Here is a 20,281-nt window from a genome sequence, read left to right on the forward strand (position 1 = left end):
ATCTCAGGGGACCGGCTCATGGTGATGTATGCTCTCCTGTTCTGTCCTGTTCCACATGATCATCATGTGTTTGATGGAAAGGGACAGACCTGAACCAGGGATATAGTTGCACAGACTCTACACAGTATAGTTGCCTTTAACAAACACTTCCATGGCTTTGGTTCATGCTGTCTACTACTGCCACCTATTGGCCTCCTCAGCAAGTTCCACAATTTCTCTCCTCCTACTGGTGAAGAGATAAGGCACTTACTTCAGTGACATCAACAGGCTCTTGGTATCTTTTCCAAACACACTATTCCCTCACAAAAAATGCATAGACTACCTATTGAGGGCATTCCCTTAGTAAGTCAGCCAGGACCAGTACGAGGCACGTCTTCAGACGTTGACACAGGCTTTCTTGCAGTTCTTCTCCGTCTCAAACTGGTTCTTGTTTCCTAGACAGCCTCCAAACCAGAACTGGGCGCAGGCATTGGCCGTGGCGTCGTAGTACCACTTGACCACGTACTCCCGACACGGACCAGGGTCCAGCGCATGACCACAACTCTCATCTGCAAACAGAGAAGAGGCCGACCAGATGGAGCATCACAGCACTGGTCTGCAGGCGCTGATTCAGGGCAAACACAATGGAACCGCCCACGGTGGAACAGGTATGCATAAATGAGCCAGACTACTCTGTGTCCTGTTGCGGTTGGACACCAACTCACTGCAGATCATTGCATTGAAAGTACAACCCACTTACAACAGGGATACCATTCACAACACAGAAGGGTAATGTTACCTCGCATAAACGTGTCCTTGGGTGGGGGTGGAGTTATGGGAAGGGGTGCTGGCGTTCTCTCTGGCGTGAGGGTTCTGGAGGTGTAGGCCTGGGGTCCCATCACAGCCATGCTGTGGGTGGGTGCTCTTCTTTTCTCAGATGAGGGGGGCAGCTCTGTCATGGGCTGGTAGGGCTTCCTGTCGAACGAGGGAACCCTGTGGGTCTCCAGGGGGTCGGGGTCTCTGGGTCCGTGTGGGATGAAGCCTCTGTCTGGTGCGGGGGGGGCTGGCTGCTCAGAGAGAACAACTAGGCTAATGTGTGGTCTGCAAAAACAGCTGATGTCTAATGCTACCGTCTGGGCTCTACTCTGGTTCACTGTATGGATAAAGCCTCTCTGACCTGACACCAGACATGACTGTTTTGTTTCAGTGATGATAAAGAAGTTGCTTGCATTCAACATATATCATGACTCTATTTAAGCTGAACTGAAATCAGCCAATAACTGACTCACCTCCATCTGTGTTCTGGTGAAGTCTCCAGTGACGGTGGGTGTGTCTGTCTCGCTCCTGTCCAGGGTTTCCCTGACGGCCCCAGCTGCTGCAGGGGCTCCAGGAGAGAACCTGGAGCTGGGGATGGAGCTGAACCAAGGCTTCTCCTCCTCCTTCTCACAGATATGACCCAGGAGCTTGCTCTCCAGGGCTGGGGAGTCACACCACAGGCCAGACAACACCAACATCAGCTCAGCTCATTCAGCTCTATTCTATTCTGTTCTGTTCTGTTCTATTCTATTCTATTCTATTCTATTCTATTCTATTCTATTCTGTTCTGTTCTGTTCTGCTCTGCTCTGCTCTGCTCTGCTCTGCTCTGCTCTATTCTGCTCTGCTCTACTCTACTCTACTCTACTCTGTTCTGTTGTGTTCTATTCTATTCTACTCTTCTCTACTCTACTCTGTTCTAACCCTAACCCTAACCCTAACCCTGTTCTATTCTATTCTATTCGTCAATTTGAGTCGAGTCTATTCTTTCCTGTACCAATCCATTAGTCTTACAATGCCATCTATGGGCTGATCCCTGAGGTGCGTTCAAGTAAACCAGGGTATGGTTGCCACAGATAACTTACCAGGAAGTGTTCTGAAGTCGTCGACCAGGTAGACATGTTCTTCGTCTGGGGCGGAGGCTATGAGGTGCAGCTCCTTCCTGAACTCTGCGTACAACGGGTCGCTCTGGTTGACCACGCCTATCACGAACATCTCAATGTTACTCTCGTGGGCCTCCTTCACCGCCACCTCCAGCTTCACAGAGTCTCTCGGGTCCGCTTGGCCGTCCGTGATGATGATGCCCACCTTCCGCACGCCTGGCCGTGCCGCCTGGAACACTTGGTTGGCCTGGTGGATGGCGCTGCCGGTGAAGGTGCCCTCGCCCAGGTAGGCCATGGAGCTGACGGCAGCCTTCACCTGGTCGCGGGTGGACTGCTGGCGCAGACTGACCGTCACCACGTTGATGTGGCTGTAGAGCACCACCCCTACGCGCGTGGTTTCGCGGCCCACAGAGGCGCGGTCCACAAGGCCGTTGACGAAGTCCTTGACCATTTTGAAGTTGTCGGGCCCTACGCTCTCGGAGCTGTCGATCACAAAGACCAGCTCTAGAGGGCGCTCTCGACACTTCACCCCACAGCCTGCAGAGGGAGTTAAAGGGAACATGTTCTAGTACTAGTAATGGTAGAGGGTTAAAGGGAACATGTTCTAGTACTAGTAATGGTAGAGGGTTAAAGGGAACATGTTCTAGTACTAGTAATGGTAGAGGGTTAAAGGGAACATGTTCTAGTACTAGTAATGGTAGACGGTTAAAGGAAACATGTTCTAGTACTAGTAATGGTAGAGGGTTAAAGGGAACATGTTCTAGTACTAGTAATGGTAGAGGGAGTTATAGAGAACATGTTCTAGTTCTAGTAATGGTAGAGGGTTAAAGGGAACATGTTCTAGTACTAGTAATGGTAGAGGGAGTTATAGAGAACATGTTCTAGTTCTAGTAATGGTAGAGGGTTAAAGGGAACATGTTCTAGTTCTAGTAATGGTAGAGGGAGTTATAGAGAACATGTTCTAGTACTAGTAATGGTAGAGGGTTAAAGGGAACATGTTCTAGTTCTAGTAATGGTAGAGGCTTAAAGGGAACATGTTCTAGTACTAGTAATGGTAGAGGGTTAAAGGGGACGTGTTCTAGTACTAGTAATGGTAGAGGGTTAAAGGGAACATGTTCTAGTACTAGTAATGGTAGAGGGTTAAAGGGAACATGTTCTAGTACTAGTAATTGTAGAGGGTTAAAGGGAACATGTTCTAGTACTAGCGATGGTAGAGGGAGATATAGAGAACATGTTCTAGTTCTAGTAATGGTAGAGGGTTAAAGGGAACATGTTCTAGTACTAGTAATGGTAGAGGGTTAAACGGAACATGTTCTAGTGCTAGTAATGGTACTGTAGAAGGAGTTCAAGGGAACATGTTCTAGTACTGGTAATGAACATGTTCATGTTTTAGTACTGGTAATAATGGGTACTTAGAAAACCTTCAGTATACATCAGCATTTATACACTAGAATACATTAAAACATGACATTTTAATTTTAACTCACAGCACCTCAGAGATTGAAGTGTCTGGCATAGAAGGATCCTATTCCCACCCTGCAAATATTACATACTGTATGGTATGATATAAATGAATACTGTATATCACTCACCACATATTGATCTGACAAGTTTGATGACTTCCTCTCTCTGTAACAGTTGATGGCATGATATATTAACTCAAAAGATACAGTACACCTTGTTAATAATGCTGTCAGTAATCGGTTTTCAGTCTTTTGTTGTGAAGTGCAGCAGCCAGCTACACTTACGGTAAGTCCCGGCTCTCCTTTCTGTCCCAGTCTGCCCTGGAATTCACAAAGTCGGAAACATAGTAACAACATAAGGTATTCATGTCACTCGATACGACTACATGCCTTTACCTACGTGTTGACTATATGTGTTTGACTATATGTGTTGACTATATGTGTTTGACTATATGTGTTTGACTATATGTGTTGACTATATGTGTTTGACTATATGTGTTGACTATATGTGTTGACTATATGTGTTTGACTACATGTGTTTGACTATATATGTTGACTATATGTGTTGACTATATGTGCTGACTGTGTTTGACTATATGTGTTTGACTATATGTGTTGACTACATGTGTTTGACTACATGTGTTGACTATATGTGTTGACTACATGTGTTTGACTACATGTGTTGACTATATGTGTTGACTATATGTGCTTGACTATATGTGTTGACTATATTTGCTGACTATGTGTTTGACTATATGTGTTTGACTATATGTGTTGACTACATGTGTTTGACTACATGTGTTGACTATATGTGTTGACTATATGTTTGACTATATGTGTTTGACTACATGTGTTGACTATATGTGTTGACTATATGTGTTGACTATATGTGCTGACTATGTGTTTGACTATATGTGTTTGACTACATGTGTTGACTATATGTGTTTGACTATATGTGTTGACTATATGTGTTGACTATATTTTTGACTATATGTGTTTGACTATATGTGTTGACTTGTTCTAGTAACTCCTGACGGCCCGTGTGTGCAGTCCTGACGGGCCGTGTGTTCAGTCCTGACGGGCCGTGTGTTCAGTCCTGACGGGCCGTGTGTTCAGTCCTGACGGCCCGTGTGTTCAGTACCAGAGAGCCGGCCGCCCCAGCCTCTCCTGTCTCTCCTCTCTCTCCCTTCCGGCCTTGTCCACCGCTGAGTCCACGACCCCCCTACAGGAAGGACAACACGCCTCACTGAGCTCACAACGTATGCTCCGGTCAGATCTCTGACAATCAGACGACTAACCAGGGTTTCCATACCTTCTCCCCCTGGAGGCCCTGTCCTGGGGGCCCTCGGGGGCCGGTGAGCCCCTGAAACCCTGGCTCCCCCTGGAGGTCAGAGCCGGTCAGAACACAGAATGAGATGAAAAGATACATTGTTGACAGATGCGTTTCAACCATCCCAGCAGCACTTCTGATCCATGTCTACGTGGCGTCCTAACACGGTCGTCTGAGTGATCATGTGAGGGTTAGGGTCCAAGCACGGTCGTCTGAGTGATCATGTGAGGGTTAGGGTCTTAGCACGGTGGTCTGAGTGATCATGTGAGGGTTAGGGTCCTAGCACGGTCGTCTGAGTGATCATGTGAGGGTTAGGGTCCTAGCACGGTCGTCTGAGTGATCATGTGAGGGTTAGGGTCCTAGTACGGTCGTCTGAGTGATCATGTGAAGGGCAGTTTTACCTTTTGTCCCTGAATTCCCTCTCCAGGAATGCCCGAAGCCCCCGGCACTCCCCCCCGACCCTCTGAGCCCTGCACATATCAGGAAGTAATCTTCACTGCCTCATTCCACGGAAGTGAAACGATACCAAAGAGCATCGTTAATCAATTATTCTGACCTTGGGGCCGATCAGGCTGATACCTGGTGGTCCAGCAGGCCCAGATGGGCCTGGTAAACCCCGGTCCCCCTGAAGATGAGAACACACTCAGGTAAAACACAAACACCTCAAGCTCCAAGCAAGCAGGCCTACTACAATGTTACCCCTACGAGACAGCAAGGAGACGACTTGACCCTGACAGTGAAGAGACGACCATTATACTCAGATGGGGGATAATGTATTTTCTTGTCAGGGTCAAGGGTCAGCCTACCTTGGGCCCAGGTAAGCCCTGTCCCTCGGGTCCATCCTCTCCTGCTGGTCCTGGAACCCCCGGAGGTCCCTGATGATCATGACATACTTATTTACTGACTTACATAGTAAACATACTGTATGAAATCCTGATGAGAGCGTTTAAGTGGATAGCAGCAGTATAGGATACTCACTGGAGGTCCATGGTCGCCCTCCCCTTTAAGGCCAGGTCCACCACTGGGTCCTGGTAACCCTCTGTCACCCTAAAACCCAAGAAAATACTCTTTTGTGGAGTTTGTGGAGAAACACTAGCCTGTTTATAGGTATAATACACCAGAGCGGAGGAGTCTCACCTTAGGTCCTGCTATTCCTATGCCTGGGTCCCCTACTGGTCCCACTGGGCCAACTGGACCTGGATCGCCCTGTCAGTGGCAACAACAGAACCAGGACAATCAACCTGCATAATAAGATGCGTCTAACTACGATGGTCTACTATTGTTTCCTCCAGGGCCCTCACCAACCTTGGTACCTGGGACGCCATGTCCAGGGGGGCCGCTGCTACCTGGTGGTCCAGTGTCTCCTGCCTCTCCCTAGAACAGGGAAACGTTTCAGCCTCTCCATCCATGATTTACAGTCAGCACGCTACCAAATACACTGGTGTTACTGCATGCTGTGTGGAGATGGTACACACCTTGGGCCCCTGGGGCCCTACGGGGCCTACAGGTCCCAGCTGTCCTCTGGGGCCCCTCTCCCCTCGGTCCCCCTGGGAGATGGACACCGCTCATCTCAGACACAATTCATGGTGTGAGACCTCATGGACTGAATCAACGTACTAGTGCTTGGCCGACATCTATGGACCAATATATCAAATAATGTTTTACCGTACTTTTGGATTAAATTAGTACCTTTTCCCCGGGGAAACCTTTTCCAGCCGTACCATCAGGTCCCCTGGGTCCCGGCAATCCCATGTCACCCTGATACCATTAAAGAAGAGTAGCACATTTTCACAAGGTCTTTAAAATCTAAAAGTGATTTGACAAAAGAAATCATGATTTGGAGGCCAGCATCTTTGCTCACCTTTAAAGACTGTACACACCAATGCGGATTTTCGGACGAATATCCGCACGGAATTCCGCAAGTCATTAAATACATGTGTTTTTATTAGTCTATACACACCAATACCGACATTCGATGCGGCAGAAAATCTCCTCCGCAACCCTCTGGTTTGTTGCAAAAATCCGCATGTGAAGAACATTATCTGACCAATCTGTGCGGGTGAACATGTCCAGTAGGCTACCGATTCAATGTAGACTACCAGTCAAAGGGCATAAATTCCGGTCAAATAGGCTATTATATGAGTTTGTCGTAGTGATTTGCTGTATATATATATATATATATATATATATATATATATATATATATATATATATATATAAATATGCCATTTAGCCTATATCTATTCATTTCTCATCCAATACATTAGTAGCCAAGCCTTTCATGATTCGCTTTCATAATTCACTGATTCTAGTTTATCTTTTGGTAGGCCTATTTGAATAGACGATCAATGCATGGAGTTCCACATCTGAAATTTTCTTCTTTCGGTTAATCGGTTGTATCCTTTCTATCAATAACAGGTCGTTTTCTGACTCGCTGACATAAATTAACGCGATTATAATTGCGGGCTGAATCCATAGCCTACATCTCACATTCACCTGCTGTTCTGTCTACTATTCTATGTAGGCTAACGTTATGCAAACTATTTAATTTGTTTTTTTAAATTGGTTTTCCTACAATTGTGTTGTGTTGCACTCCATATTGTTAGGCTAAATATAGTTTAGATAGGCCTAGCCTACATCTAGATTGAAAACACAGGCATTTTAACCCTAGACCCTAGACCTATACCCGCCATCGGGTAAAAATCTACCCGTATATAAAAATGCATTAATTTGAGCATTTTGAGATTGTCTCTCAATGAATAGGCCTAAGTGTGTTGGTGGAAATATACAGTAGTATTATTATTATTATAAATATAAGGGATTGTTGGTAGTGTATTATTAGTATTATTTCATATCATAATTATTGTTATGACTAAGCAACAACATAAGCATACTGTAATGCAGCGGCATTACAGTATGTAGGCTAGTCTATGCATGGAGTGTGTGCTCCTGCGATCGGAGAAAGATGGATCCCAAGAAAAAGAGATGGATGAATGGAAAACAAGCATTAGAGCTCTTGACTGAAATGTGTGTGTGCGAGTCTGATGGTGGGGCAGGACTGAGCGATGTGTCCTGGGTTGGCTCTTCATCCGAGGAGGGCTTATCTGACGGGTCGTCTCCAGAGCGTCAGAGGAAAGTGAGACGGACCGAGCCTCCACAAGCCAGGTCAACGGTAGCACTGGATACCAGCCCCAGGTGCCCAAGCACCGTAGGTTAGCATGAATAAACTTTTTAGGCCATATCTATGTAGCCTATAGGAAATAGGCCTAGCCTACTGTAGGCTATGCCTACAGTAAATAAATATAAAGCTATAGCATAGTGGAAGTGTGTAACGCCCACTCTGAGGCACCAGCGTCATTAAAAACTTAAATGTATAAAGTCCAGAGCAGTCGCGTGAGCACGGAATAGAACGCGGAATATATGCAGAATTCGCACCGGGCTCAGTGTGGACACTCACACTGTGGACGTTCCGCAACAGATTTTTCCGGATTTTCCGCACCGCATTTTCGGTTCGCATTGGTCTGTACAAACCTTTAGTCCGCTGGTCCCGTCCTCTCCTGGGAGTCCTGGGAACCCAGCCGGGCCCTCTGCCCCCGGGGCGCCCTACAACACCAACACATACACTGACTCATCATTCATCCAGGTGTTATTGCACAGCTTACAAACTACTGTTGATTGCAATAACAATATTTTCAGGCTTACTTTGGGTCCTGGCATTCCCACCCCGGTCTTCCCTGGGGCTCCCGCTAGACCGGGGAACCCCACGCTTCCCTGCAGTTTAAAAAGAGCAGGATATCCTGTGACATCACATTCAGCGATACAGTACATGCTGTCTTTCAGGTCTGTCTGAAATCTCTAGGGACGGGTCTATGTGCATGGAGGAGCAGAGCTGGTCTGGTCATGTGGTTCAGACTCACCTTTGGACCCAAAGGGCCCACACCTGGAGTTCCTCTGGGGCCGGCAGGGCCCACTGGCCCTTGGACACCCTAAGGGTAAGGAACCGTCATCAGAAGGAACTTAGCTGTATCTACTATCCTATCCTATCCTACTCCATAGAACCCATTTTAGGTTCTTGTTGTCACTGTAGTGTTCTAGGGGAACCCTCTGAAAAACACTAATGGTTCTGAAAAACACATATCCACGCAGAACTATTTTATCAAGCTAAGGTACCAGCTAGAATCATTTCACCGATAAATTAAAACAGGTTTTTCAACTGGTTCCCCTACAGGGACGACTAGACAACGCTTTTTCTGAGAGTGCATATGAAGGGTCACCTCTAGCATGTTATGCAGGTGAAGCGTACACTAGCTTTGAGAGTGACACCAATACTAACCTTCTCTCCCTGTATCCCGGACCCAAGGAGCCCAGCTGGCCCAGGTGGCCCAGGTTGACCGTAACTTCCCTGTGAGAAGAGGTACAGTCTCCCCATCAATAATGTTATCAATAATGTTATACACTTTTAATGTTACCTGTGTTTGATGATTTTGTATAGTAGCCTAGAACTTTTTCTTTAAGGCCATTTCTGCCATGGAAATATTATCCTGTTACCAGAGAATCTGCCACACTGGTTAGATTGAGCGGGCGGTAGGCAGAACATCTGACCACTGGCTCGAGACCAGGCCAGCCCACCTGATGATTTCCCATGAATCATTTCTTACCATTGGGCCCTTGACCAAGCATCTACTAAATCACTAAAATATAAATTCAATAATGTGAATAAATAATGAGGTAGTATGTAGAATATGATTCACAATCATCTCAACATGAGATTCCAGGCAACAGCTGTACCGTCCATCACCTTTTCACCCTTGACCCCAGCAGCTGCCAGGCCACGGCTCCCCTTGGGCCCCTCGAAGCCTCTGTCCCCCTGGAACACACACACTGAAGCTCACACAGTCTGCAGAGAAAGTGTGATGTGTACCAATAGACATGATAGATGATACAGAACTGTGATTGAACAGTCAACATCTGGCCGACCTTCTGTCCAGGAAGCCCCTCTCCAGCTGGTCCTGCCATCCCCTGTGCACCAGGTGGACCTGCAGGCCCCTGAAATAAACACATCCATCACAGCATCAGTGGGCAGTTGTCCACATAGAATATGATATGTGATATGATACAGTTTTTTTGCTTCCCTCTGGAATATGTAGGGGTGGGACCTATGCCCTCCTCCCTTGTTCTCTGTAAAGCACATTGTGTTGCCTCTGGGTATGAAATGCGCTATACAAATAAAGCTTTGATTGATTGATTGATTGATAGCAGAAGTGCTATGCGGCTGTCCAGAGCCGGTGTGCTGGAGGAGCTTCTGACTTACTGGCTGTCCCGGGTCTCCTACGCCTGAAGGTCCTGGAGGTCCAGACCGTCCCTGGAGTCCCTTGATACCCTGTGGATACGAGGTTACACAGCTTGTCTGATTTGTTTGACGCATCGCTTAACTGGCTGGACACTGTGGACCTGAGTCAGCTCTGACTGGCTGGACACTGTGGACCTGAGTCAGCTCTGACTGGCTGGACACTATGGACCTGAGTCAGCTCTGGGGGTGCTAAGGCCCCTTGGACAGGACATGTACATTTACAACGACAATCTAGGCATGCTAAGGACCCTACATACTCGTTCTTGTTTATTTGCACTTTTGTATATTTGGATTTCTATCTATTGTCAGTTGTTGTTTTTTGATACTGTAACAACCGTGCAACTTCCCTCTGGGGATCAATAAAGTACTACTACTGCTACTGTACTAGTACTACTACTGCTACTCAAGCCATACTACTGTATATGCACTGTGTGGCGTCTGGCCAGGTGTGGTTCACCTTTGGACCTGGGAACCCGATGCCAATGTCACCATGAGGTCCAGCCACACCAGCAGGCCCTCGCTCCCCCTGTGTTGGAAGAGCAGCATGACAGAGTCTGTTAACCACATAAGAGCAGCATGATAGAGTATGTTAACCACATAAGAGCAGCATGACAGAGTCTGTTAACCACATAAGAGCAGCATGACAGAGTCTGTTAACCACATAAGAGCAGCATGACAAAGTCTGTTAACCACATAAGAGCAGCATGACAGAGTCTGTTAACCTCATAAGAGCAGCATGACAGAGTCGGTTAACCACATAAGAGCAGCATGACAGAGTCTGTTAACCACAGAGCATAAGAGCACAATGAGAGTTAGTCTGTTAACCAGAGTAGAAGAGCAGGGTGACAGTTAGAGTCTGTTAACCACAGACCTTGATGACAGAGTATGTTAACCAGGGCATACGAGCACAATGAGAGTTAGAGTCTGTTAACCAGAGTAGAAGAGCAAGATTAGAGTTAGTCTGTTAATCACAGTGTATAAGAGCAGGATGACAGTTGGAGTCTTGTTTGATATGATATTATGTTTGATATTATCGTGGCCGCCGCGATGGGTCTGTGAGCTGATGGGGAGGTACAAGATTAGATCTGTAAACCCCTCACATTACAAGATCATCTGGGCCGAACAACAACATTCCAGACCAGATTTCTCCTCCAATTTTCGGGAGATAAATCTGCCCAAAATCCTCTAGTGTGAGCCCACCATTAGAGTCTACTAACCACAGAGAGTCTGTTAACCACAGAGCATAAGAGCAGGATGAAAATTCAAATCTGTTAGACAGAGTAGATTCGAGGAGATTGATGACATAATACAGGTAAAATGGGGGAAAACCATTCTAACAAAATCTGACATTGAGTTATACAGGGTTAGAGTAAACTTGGTTAGACTAGACACTAAATATTTTAAATAACTGTGTACTGTCTCATCAGCTACTTGGTTCTGATATGTATGCTTATGATGGGAGATAACACAGCCTTTTCACTGCCTTCAAACATTGATATTCAAGAAGTCTATGTGAGCTGTGCAGTAGAAACGGTCATAAAATGAGAAAAGATCTTGGTGGAATGAGTCAAATGACCAAGAAGTTGATTGTAACATGTTATGGCATTTGAAAAATGAGGAGCTGTTCCATTTATAGTGTGTTCTTGAACTTTCTTAGATTTGCTATAAATCTGTCTTCATTCAGTCATGATAAAAGATGTCATTGTTGGAGGGTTCTGCTGGGTGTTCCATCAGATGATAAATCAGCATTTAAATGGACTTGGACACATGTTTTAAAGGTCAGCTCTCATGGCCTCCCTGGCAAACCAGGACATTGTGACAAAAGAGGTGTTATGTGTTCATTTGTTTCTATGTGGGAAAGTGCCCTGGCATTAATGCATGTGATTGGCTGAGAGTCAAAATTCTTACTTTAGGTCCTTCTTGACCCTCTGGACCCTGGTCTCCAGCCGGTCCAGTGGAACCCTGCAGAAGAAGAGTGAGGGTGAGGTTAGACCCTGGTCTCCAGCTGGTCCAGTTAGGGTGAGGTTAGACCCTGGTCTCCAGCTGGTCCAGGGGAACCCTGGAGAAGAACAGTTAGGGTGAGGTTAGACCCTGGTCTCCAGCTGGTCCAGGGGAACCCTGGAGAAGAACAGTTAGGGTGAGGTTAGACCCTGGTCTCCAGCTGGTCCAGGGGAACAGAAGGATGTCAGTCCAGACTGAGTTAGCGTCATACAGTCACTCCATAAGTCCTATCCTTGGTACTGTTGTATCCTTGACAACGCAACTGGTTTCACTGATGGTTCCAATCTAGCATTTAATTGCCATATCCTAAAGACAAATTTCATCATGCATTTATCAAGATTATATGACCAAAATATAGCTCATACTACTAAATGTTGTTAGTAGGGGTTTTCAGTAATCATTCACCCACTAAAGCATATACTACTGTATATTTGATTTATACAGTATACCTAACAGTACTACCACCTACCCTAAACCCCGAGTCACACAGATGGAAACTCTTAGATTCCTTCAGTTCTCAGAGCTCGGTCCCAGGACAGAGCTGCGGACGCTGGGCCAGTTCCTCAGTGACTGGCAGAGAGGAGGAAGAGCCCCACCGGGCCGCCATGTCCCCACACTAATCCTGTCTGCTCCTGGAGAAGAACAATACCCTGCAGGCCTGGACTCACTGCTTTAGATAGTCATATCAGCACTGGGATCAGAGCATAATCCAATACTCACATTCCATAAGTGCATGAGAGGGGAAACAGCATTTCCATGTCCATCTGCCCTGGTGCTTGAGGATGGAGGGTGAGTAGCGATGTTGTCATGTGTCTGTCTGTGTGTGTGTGTGTGTGTGTGTGTGTGTGTGTGTGTGTGTGTGTGTGTGTGTGTGTGATCCATACTCTGTCACTGTGTCTGTGTGTGTGTGTGTGTGATCCATACTCTGTCACTGTGTCTGTGTGTGTGTGTGTGTGTGGGGGGGGGGGGGATCCATACTCTGTCACTGTGTCTGTGTGTGTGTGTGCGTGATCCATATTCTGTCACTGTGTCTGTGTTGTGTTTGTGTGTGTGTGTGTGTGTGTGTGTGTGATCCATACTCTGTCACTGTGTCTGTGTGTGTGTGTGATCCATACTCTGTCACTGTGTGTGTGTGTGTGTGTGTGTGTGTGTGTGTGTGTGTGTGTCTGTGTGTGTGTGATCCATACTCTGTCACTGTGTGTGTGTGTGTGTGTGTGTGTGTATGTGTGTGTGTGTGTGTGTGTGTGTGTGTGTGTGTGTGATCCATACTCTGTCACTGTGTGTGTGTCTGTGTGTGTGTGTGTGTGTGTGTGTGTGTGTGTGTGTGTGTGATCCATACTCTGTCACTGTGTCTGAAGAGTCTGTGTCGAAGACTCAAGACTAGTGAGCTAATGAACATGCATGTGTGGCACTGATCTCACTTAAGCACATATTGTAGGAAACTGTATCCAATGACTAAACTTTGAGGACATGGAAAAAAAACAATCTGTATCAATTACTAAACTTATTGAGTATGAAAAACATAGTGTACCTGCTCTCCTCTAGGTCCTCGTAGACCAGGGGGTCCCTCAGGGCCCTGTGAGTTGAAATAAATACATACGCTTCATTTAGACTTCTTAGATAACAGCATTGATGTTAAACCGTAGTGCTGCGCCTCCTACTCACAACATCCCCGTCCGCTCCCGGGGAACCACAGTCTCCTCTCTCCCCCTGAAACACAGTGTTGGACAAACTCACACTCAAATTCATTTATCGATTTAAAACAAACCCCCAATGATTTCAAACAAACAACAGTTAAAATTTGGTTAGAAGGGTGATCTGTTGATCAGGATATTGCTGTAGATATCCTACCTTATCACCTTTGAATCCTGGTCGGCCCTGTAATGAAAGAACAACCATTTTCCACTCCTTGTACTGCTCAAGTCACACCAGGCGACGGTGAAAGTATCTTTGAAAGTTGTTATGCGAATGAATCTACCTCAGGGCCTTCGCTTCCAGGATAGCCACTCACTCCAGGCTCCCCCTAACAGCACAACATGCACAGCTACACATAAGAACCCCATGGTACTGGATGAATGATGCAATTTGTCAATAGTCTAAATAATAACAATAATAATAGAATAATAATAATAATAATAATAATAATAACAGTAATAATAATAATAATAATAATAATAATAATTGTTGTTATTATTATTATTATTACTTATTATTGTTATAACTATTATTATTATTATCAGTATAATATTACTTATATAATCAATCATATAGTAATACTTGCCCTCTGCCCCTTTAGACCGGTCGGTCCCATGTATCCAGGGTCTCCCTTTCTACCCTAGTGAAACAAGTAATGATCAGGGTGAAGCTCAGTTCATACTCAATGGTCTCATATGAACACAGACATGTAGAGATCTTTAGTTGGACAGGACTGATGTACTGTATGGCCTCGTGAATAGTTGGATATGTCTGAAGTCTAGAGGTATAGAGTTAGTCCAGAGGTCTGAAGTCTAGAGGTGTAGAGTTAGTCCAGAGGTCTGAAGTCTAGAGGTGTAGAGTTAGTCTAGAGGTGTAGAGTTAGTCTAGATGTGTAGAGTTAGTCTAGAGGTGTAGAGTTAGTCTAGAGGTGTAGAGTTAGTCTAGAGGTGTAGAGTTAGTCTAGAGGTGTGAGGTACTCACTGGGCTTCCCTGGGGTCCTCTCTCTCCTCTGTCACACGCACACACATTGGGCAGCGGACACTGAGGTATGGAATGATGCAACGGCAAGGTCAGTGTGTCTATTATACATTCTCCTGTCTTTGGTAAAGAAATTCAATTGAATTTTGAGGTACTTACCTCCTCAAGCGCAATAGAACTCTGGATAGAAAATAATGCAAGACAACTTGTGAGAACTTGTCCTGAATTTCTTGACATATACAGTAAACAATTCTGACGATGCAACCATTGACCGTAGCTTTGGCAACCAGTTTGAATATGGAATTGAGAAATGATATCAAACAAGACAGTACAACCCATGCTACTGTCTGATTGTATACAAGTCTGGACCTCCTGTGGTCTCCAGACATTTCTGTGTGTTTATGGAAAATGCATATCAGGGGAAGAACCCCACACTATTCTACCAGTGAACTCTGACCCCTCCTCCAGGCCTGGGTGGGCTGAGACGGGACGAGAGAGAGAGAGAGAGAGAGAGAGAGAGAGAGGGAAAGAGAGGGAGGGAGAGAAAGGGGGGGTAGAGAGAGGGAGGGAGAAGGAGAAGGAGAGAAAGATAGAGAGAGAGAAGGGAAAGAGAGAGAGAGGGAGAGAAAGATAGAGAGAGAGGGAGAGAAAGATAGAGAGGGAGGGAGAGAGAGGGAGAGAAAGACAGAGAGAGACAGAGAGAGAGAGAGAGAGAGAGGAAGTGGCAGATGGATGCTGGTAAAATAGATAGTTCCACATGACAGAGCAGGAAACTATTTTAAATCATGTCAGTTACTTATATGTGGTTGATTGTTCTTGTATGGCACAATAGAATCCCAAAAATGCGACCCCCCCCCCCCCCCCCCGACCGGCCACCCCAGGCAGACTCAAGGAAACACTAAAGTAATTGTAAATATTAAAAATATTATTTGGACCCAGGTCTGCAGAACAGATAAATTGATGTTTTGGGGGTTGAAAACCCCTCGTGCTCTCATACATCTCTCATAGAGGTGTACTTTACTTTGGTTTAGGCCTATAGGTCGGCAGTGCAGTATTCATACACAGTATAATAGGTCTACAGTGCAGTATTCATATATCTATCTATATAATATATATATATATATATATATATATATATATATATATATATATACACGCACAGTATGTAATGTGTTCATATAAACAGTATAATAGGTCTACTGTACAGTACTCACTATGGCTTTGAGAATCTTCTCCTCCAGCTGGGGGTCAGTGAGACTTTGGACAAACTGCTGAGGAGGCTCGCTGGCGATTGCCCGGAGCTTGGCGCTGTTCTGGCCCTGATGTGCCAGGTCCGATAATCCAACTGCGAAGAACCAGACGCCAAGGCCTTTCGCCTTGGCCACGGCTCCGAACACGTCAGGGTTCCGTGGATGGTCGGAGCCATCGGTCATCACCACGGCAACTCTGACGCTGTCCACCGCCGTCTCCTGCGTGAACAGCCGGGTGGCGTTGGTGATGGCGTAGGTGGTGTAGGTGCCGTGGCCGATGTACACCATGGAGATGACTGTGCTGTGGAACACGTCCAGGTCCTGCCAGCCGGAGAAGCTGTGCTCTACATACACGGAGCTGCTGTACTGCAGGGCGGCCATGCGCACCCTCAGCGTCCAGCCAGACACCTGCAGCAGGGCGAGGCGCGCACTCAACTGCACCACGAATGACTTCTGCTTCTCGAACAGGAAGGTTTTGGCGCTCTCTGAGCTGTCCAGGATGAAGGCCAACTCCAAGGAGCATGGCAGATCTGTGAGAGACACAGTTAATGGCCATGTTCGTATCCAGGCATGCGCCCCTGATGATCGCATCATTCTGTGCAACACTAAGGTCAAAGGTTCACTACGGCATGTAGGTGCTGATGCACGACTTCCACAGGTAGAGACACATTTGACATGCAGCTTCCACACAGGGAAGCTCTTTTCTCAGCTGCTCAGTTTTCCTCACTGGCCGGATTGCACAGATGTTTCAACAGAAATCCCAACCGTGACCTCCCTGTTACAGCAACTTGGAACATGCACAGGATTGTATCACATATGTAAGCCTAGAAAACAGTGACTGACCATCGCTGACATGTGGATACTTGATTTACCGTTTCCTGTGTCTCTGAGCAGGCTCGGCTTTCTCCTCCTCTGTCCAGCGGCCGCATGCGTCAGCGCCAGCAGCAGGACGCCCAGAACCAGAACCAGTCCTCTACCCATCCTGACCGCCATCAGCACCCACTCACTGCAGTAAAACACTCTTACTCTGAGCATCCTGTCCCAAAGTACTACAACTCATAACACCTCAGAGAGTGAAATCTTTGGCACGCAGGTCCCTGTTCCGCTAACAATCAGGAGCACAGCTGCACCGCCTCTAGGCTGCATGATGAGTTTCCATGACTGTGAAAATGGCAACATATTCAAGAAGTGAACTCAAATTGGACGATTATATGATTCATGTAAGATATTATTCTGTTTGACACACATACTGGCATAACATTCTCCAATCACAATTTTCGGGCGCACACACACACATACACATACACACACACACACACACTGAGGTCCCACAAGGGCACTGTATCAGTCCTTAATCAAAAAGAAAAATCTTGACCCCTCTATCCTGTCTTATTTTAGGCCTATATCTCAGCTACCTTTTCTGCCCAAGGTCCTGGAGCGAGTAGTTCATGTCCAGCTGCAGTCTTTTTTAGCAGAATGCTGCTAAATTCACGAGAAGTTTCAGTCCGGCTTCAAACCAAGACAAAGCACTGAAACAGCCCTTCTGAGAGTTTTTAATGATTGACTTTTAGCCGCTGATTCAAGTAGTCCTGCTTTTCTGGTGGACCACAGGACCCTGTTATCACGGCTCCAACAGTGTGTAGGTATCACTGGTTCCACCCTCAACTGGTTCCAGTCCTACCTGATAGATCGGAGCTTCTCAATACAACTAGGTGAATTCTCCTACCTGCGAGGTTCCTCAAGGCTCCATTCTGGGCCCCATCCTCTTTTTACTGTACATGCTGCCCTTATAGGATCTATTTTTGCCAAACATACTGTAATATTTCCTTCTACTTTTTTGCTGATGATGTACAGATTTACCTGCCTCTTTAAACCAAAAGTAAGAACTAAATTCAGCCATTGCTCGACTGCCTGAGAGACATCAAATCCTGGATGGGCTTAAACTTCCTCAACCTCAACGAGAGATCGTCTTTTTTGAAAAGCCTTCCCTGCTGATATCCTGGGCCCTCTAAGCTCCAACATCCGTTCCTCCGTTAAGAACCTGTTTTTCAGCTCTGTAGTTAAAACAAACTTGTTCCGGCTGAGACTTTTAGCCAAGACTAAGGCATATCTCTCCCCAAAAGATCTAGAGTGGGTAATTCATGTTTTTATTACCTCTCGTCTTGACGACTGCAACTCTCTGTATGTGGGCATTGACCAGTCCTCATTCAGACGCCTACAGCTTGTCCAAAACGCAGCTGCTCGCCACTGGCAAAACGGCGTGACCACATTACCCCAGTATTGGCCTCACTCCACTGGCTCCCTATCCGCATTCGTATTGATTTTAAGCTTCTGCTTTTTGCTTTTAAAGCTCTAAATCAGGGGTCTCAAACTCGCGGCCCGCGGGCCATTTGCGGCCCACCACACCACTCCATCCGGCCCGCGACATGATGTCAGAAATATAATGTAATCCGGCCCGCAAAATAATTCCTTGTAAACGGCGCCGGCAGGCAGGCCTACAATGCGAAATTCAAATTGTGGGGCGAAATTCTGTTATTGTGCACAGCGCGCAAGGTGAACGATGCAGTCACAGGTGCAATCAATCCGCACGCGACTGTGAACGGAATGCAGCTAGCTACCGAGAGGCTGTTTTCATGATTAACTAACGTTAGGAACACAGACCGTTTCAAGAAAGATGGACATTGTAGTATTTTTTGTAGAGTTCAATGGAAATGCTACCTGCCTGATATGCAAGAACAAAGTGGCCGTTCTGAAGGAATATAATGAGCTATTCATTAGGCTAGTAAACATGGAGAGTGTCGGGAGACGAGAGAAAAAAACGAGCCATACAGTTGAGAGGGCTGACGTCTCAGTCTTTCAAGATAAGTGTCTAGCCAGAAATAGAGTAGTAGCCTACACATGTATTCAAGTGTCTGGTAAGAAATGGAAACAAACCTGAACTTTAATAAATGCAAGTAGCTAGCTACAGGTCCAGGGCAGGCTTACAGTAGTGATGCATCTTGCAGTTAAAACAGAATAGTAGGTAGTACAAATGTAGGCTATTCAAGATCAAATAAAAGTAAGGAAAAAAGATTTGCAGCACTAACTGTTAAAATATATTAAAATGAATGGAAACCGGTTTGAATTTGTATGATGAAAATGTTAGTTATGGAATAGTCTTGCAACATTTAGAGACTGAGTTGTGAGTCTAGTTATGGAAATGAAAAATGACATTTTCCGAAATATTGCACTTTCTTATAGTTAGTAGTAGTTGAAGTTGACTTGGCCCTCCTATGAGTTGACGATACCAGCAGTGGCCCCAAGCCAATTTGAGTTTGAGACCCCTGCTCTAAATGGTCTGGCTCCCCTGTACCTGGCTGAATTGCATCGCCACACTCCAGCCAGAGCCTTACGGTCGGCTGACCAGCTGCTACTGGGTATGCCCAAGACCAGGCTAAAGACCAGAGGTGACCGAGCCTTTGCGCCGGCTGCCCCTAGGCTCTGGAACAGCTTGCCCCTCCACATCAGATCCGCCCAGACCCTCAATGTTTTTAAATCTTTATTGAAGACCCACTTTTTCTCCCTGGCCTTCAATTCTAGTTAAGCATGACTCCCCGGCTAGTGTGTGTATTATTGTCTTTGTGGGTATTGTTGTGTTTGTGTGCTTGTGTCTTGAAGTGTCATTGTTTATTTTTTATAAAATTTATTTTTCACCTACCTGTACAGCACTTTGGTCGGTCTTAGTCGTTTCAAACGTGCTTTATAAATAAAGTTTGAGTTGAGTTAAGTTGAGTTGAGTACTAATAATCATACCTACTAACACAGTGGGTTTCAGCAACGTTGCACATAAGGTGTACTTAGGTAAGTTACAACGTTACCATCAGGCGATGTTGTGACAACGTCCATCTATGGTCGAAAATAACTTTACCCTCCTAAGTCTAGTAGACTTTACTGCAACGTTGCAGAAACATTGGCAACATGGGTCCCTATATAACGTGACAGTAACGTTGTATTACAGTCCTATTAGGCTAGCATATGCTCATTCACCATCACTTGCCATCAGGTTGCCAAATCTTAAAATAAATGATACTTCTAATAATGATTATTTATCATGACTTAAATAAATTATGACTGAAGATGTTCCATTATCACACTGGAGGACGTACAGCTGGGTAAAGCAGCCACTACTCCAATACTTTTGCGCAACATTATATTTGTACATCCTCAATAAATATAAGTCTGGTGAAAATATTGAAAACAAAAGTCTGGTGAAAATATTGGAATCGAATATAAAAATGTCTTACTTGGAATCTCATTTGAATTCAACCACCATCCTCGG

The 20,281-nt window shown here is 45.7% G+C and overlaps 1 protein-coding gene across 1 annotated transcript; it reads right to left on the reverse strand.

The window, feature by feature from the left end:
- Positions 1-375: 375 nt before the first annotated feature.
- Positions 376-16,956, reverse strand: LOC311312523 (uncharacterized protein; the record flags this gene model as incomplete). Its single annotated transcript, XM_084442485.1, has 29 exons — positions 376-548; positions 779-1,046; positions 1,269-1,456; positions 1,879-2,433; positions 3,489-3,525; positions 3,645-3,680; positions 4,501-4,581; positions 4,672-4,740; positions 5,091-5,159; positions 5,246-5,314; positions 5,496-5,564; positions 5,668-5,736; positions 5,827-5,895; positions 5,995-6,063; positions 6,165-6,236; positions 6,379-6,447; positions 8,221-8,292; positions 8,392-8,460; positions 8,607-8,675; positions 9,023-9,091; positions 9,488-9,556; positions 9,663-9,735; positions 10,497-10,593; positions 10,730-10,817; positions 11,948-12,001; positions 13,572-13,616; positions 13,706-13,750; positions 15,928-16,493; positions 16,836-16,956. The coding sequence occupies 29 exons, from the start codon at positions 16,954-16,956 to the stop codon at positions 376-378; spliced, it is 3,399 nt and encodes a 1,132-aa protein (XP_084298611.1).
- Between the last annotated feature and the right edge of the window lie 3,325 nt (positions 16,957-20,281).

This window comes from Borostomias antarcticus, assembly GCF_949987555.1.
Source record: "Borostomias antarcticus genome assembly, chromosome: 8".
In the NCBI taxonomy this organism is placed as follows: Eukaryota; Metazoa; Chordata; class Actinopteri; order Stomiiformes; family Stomiidae; genus Borostomias; species Borostomias antarcticus.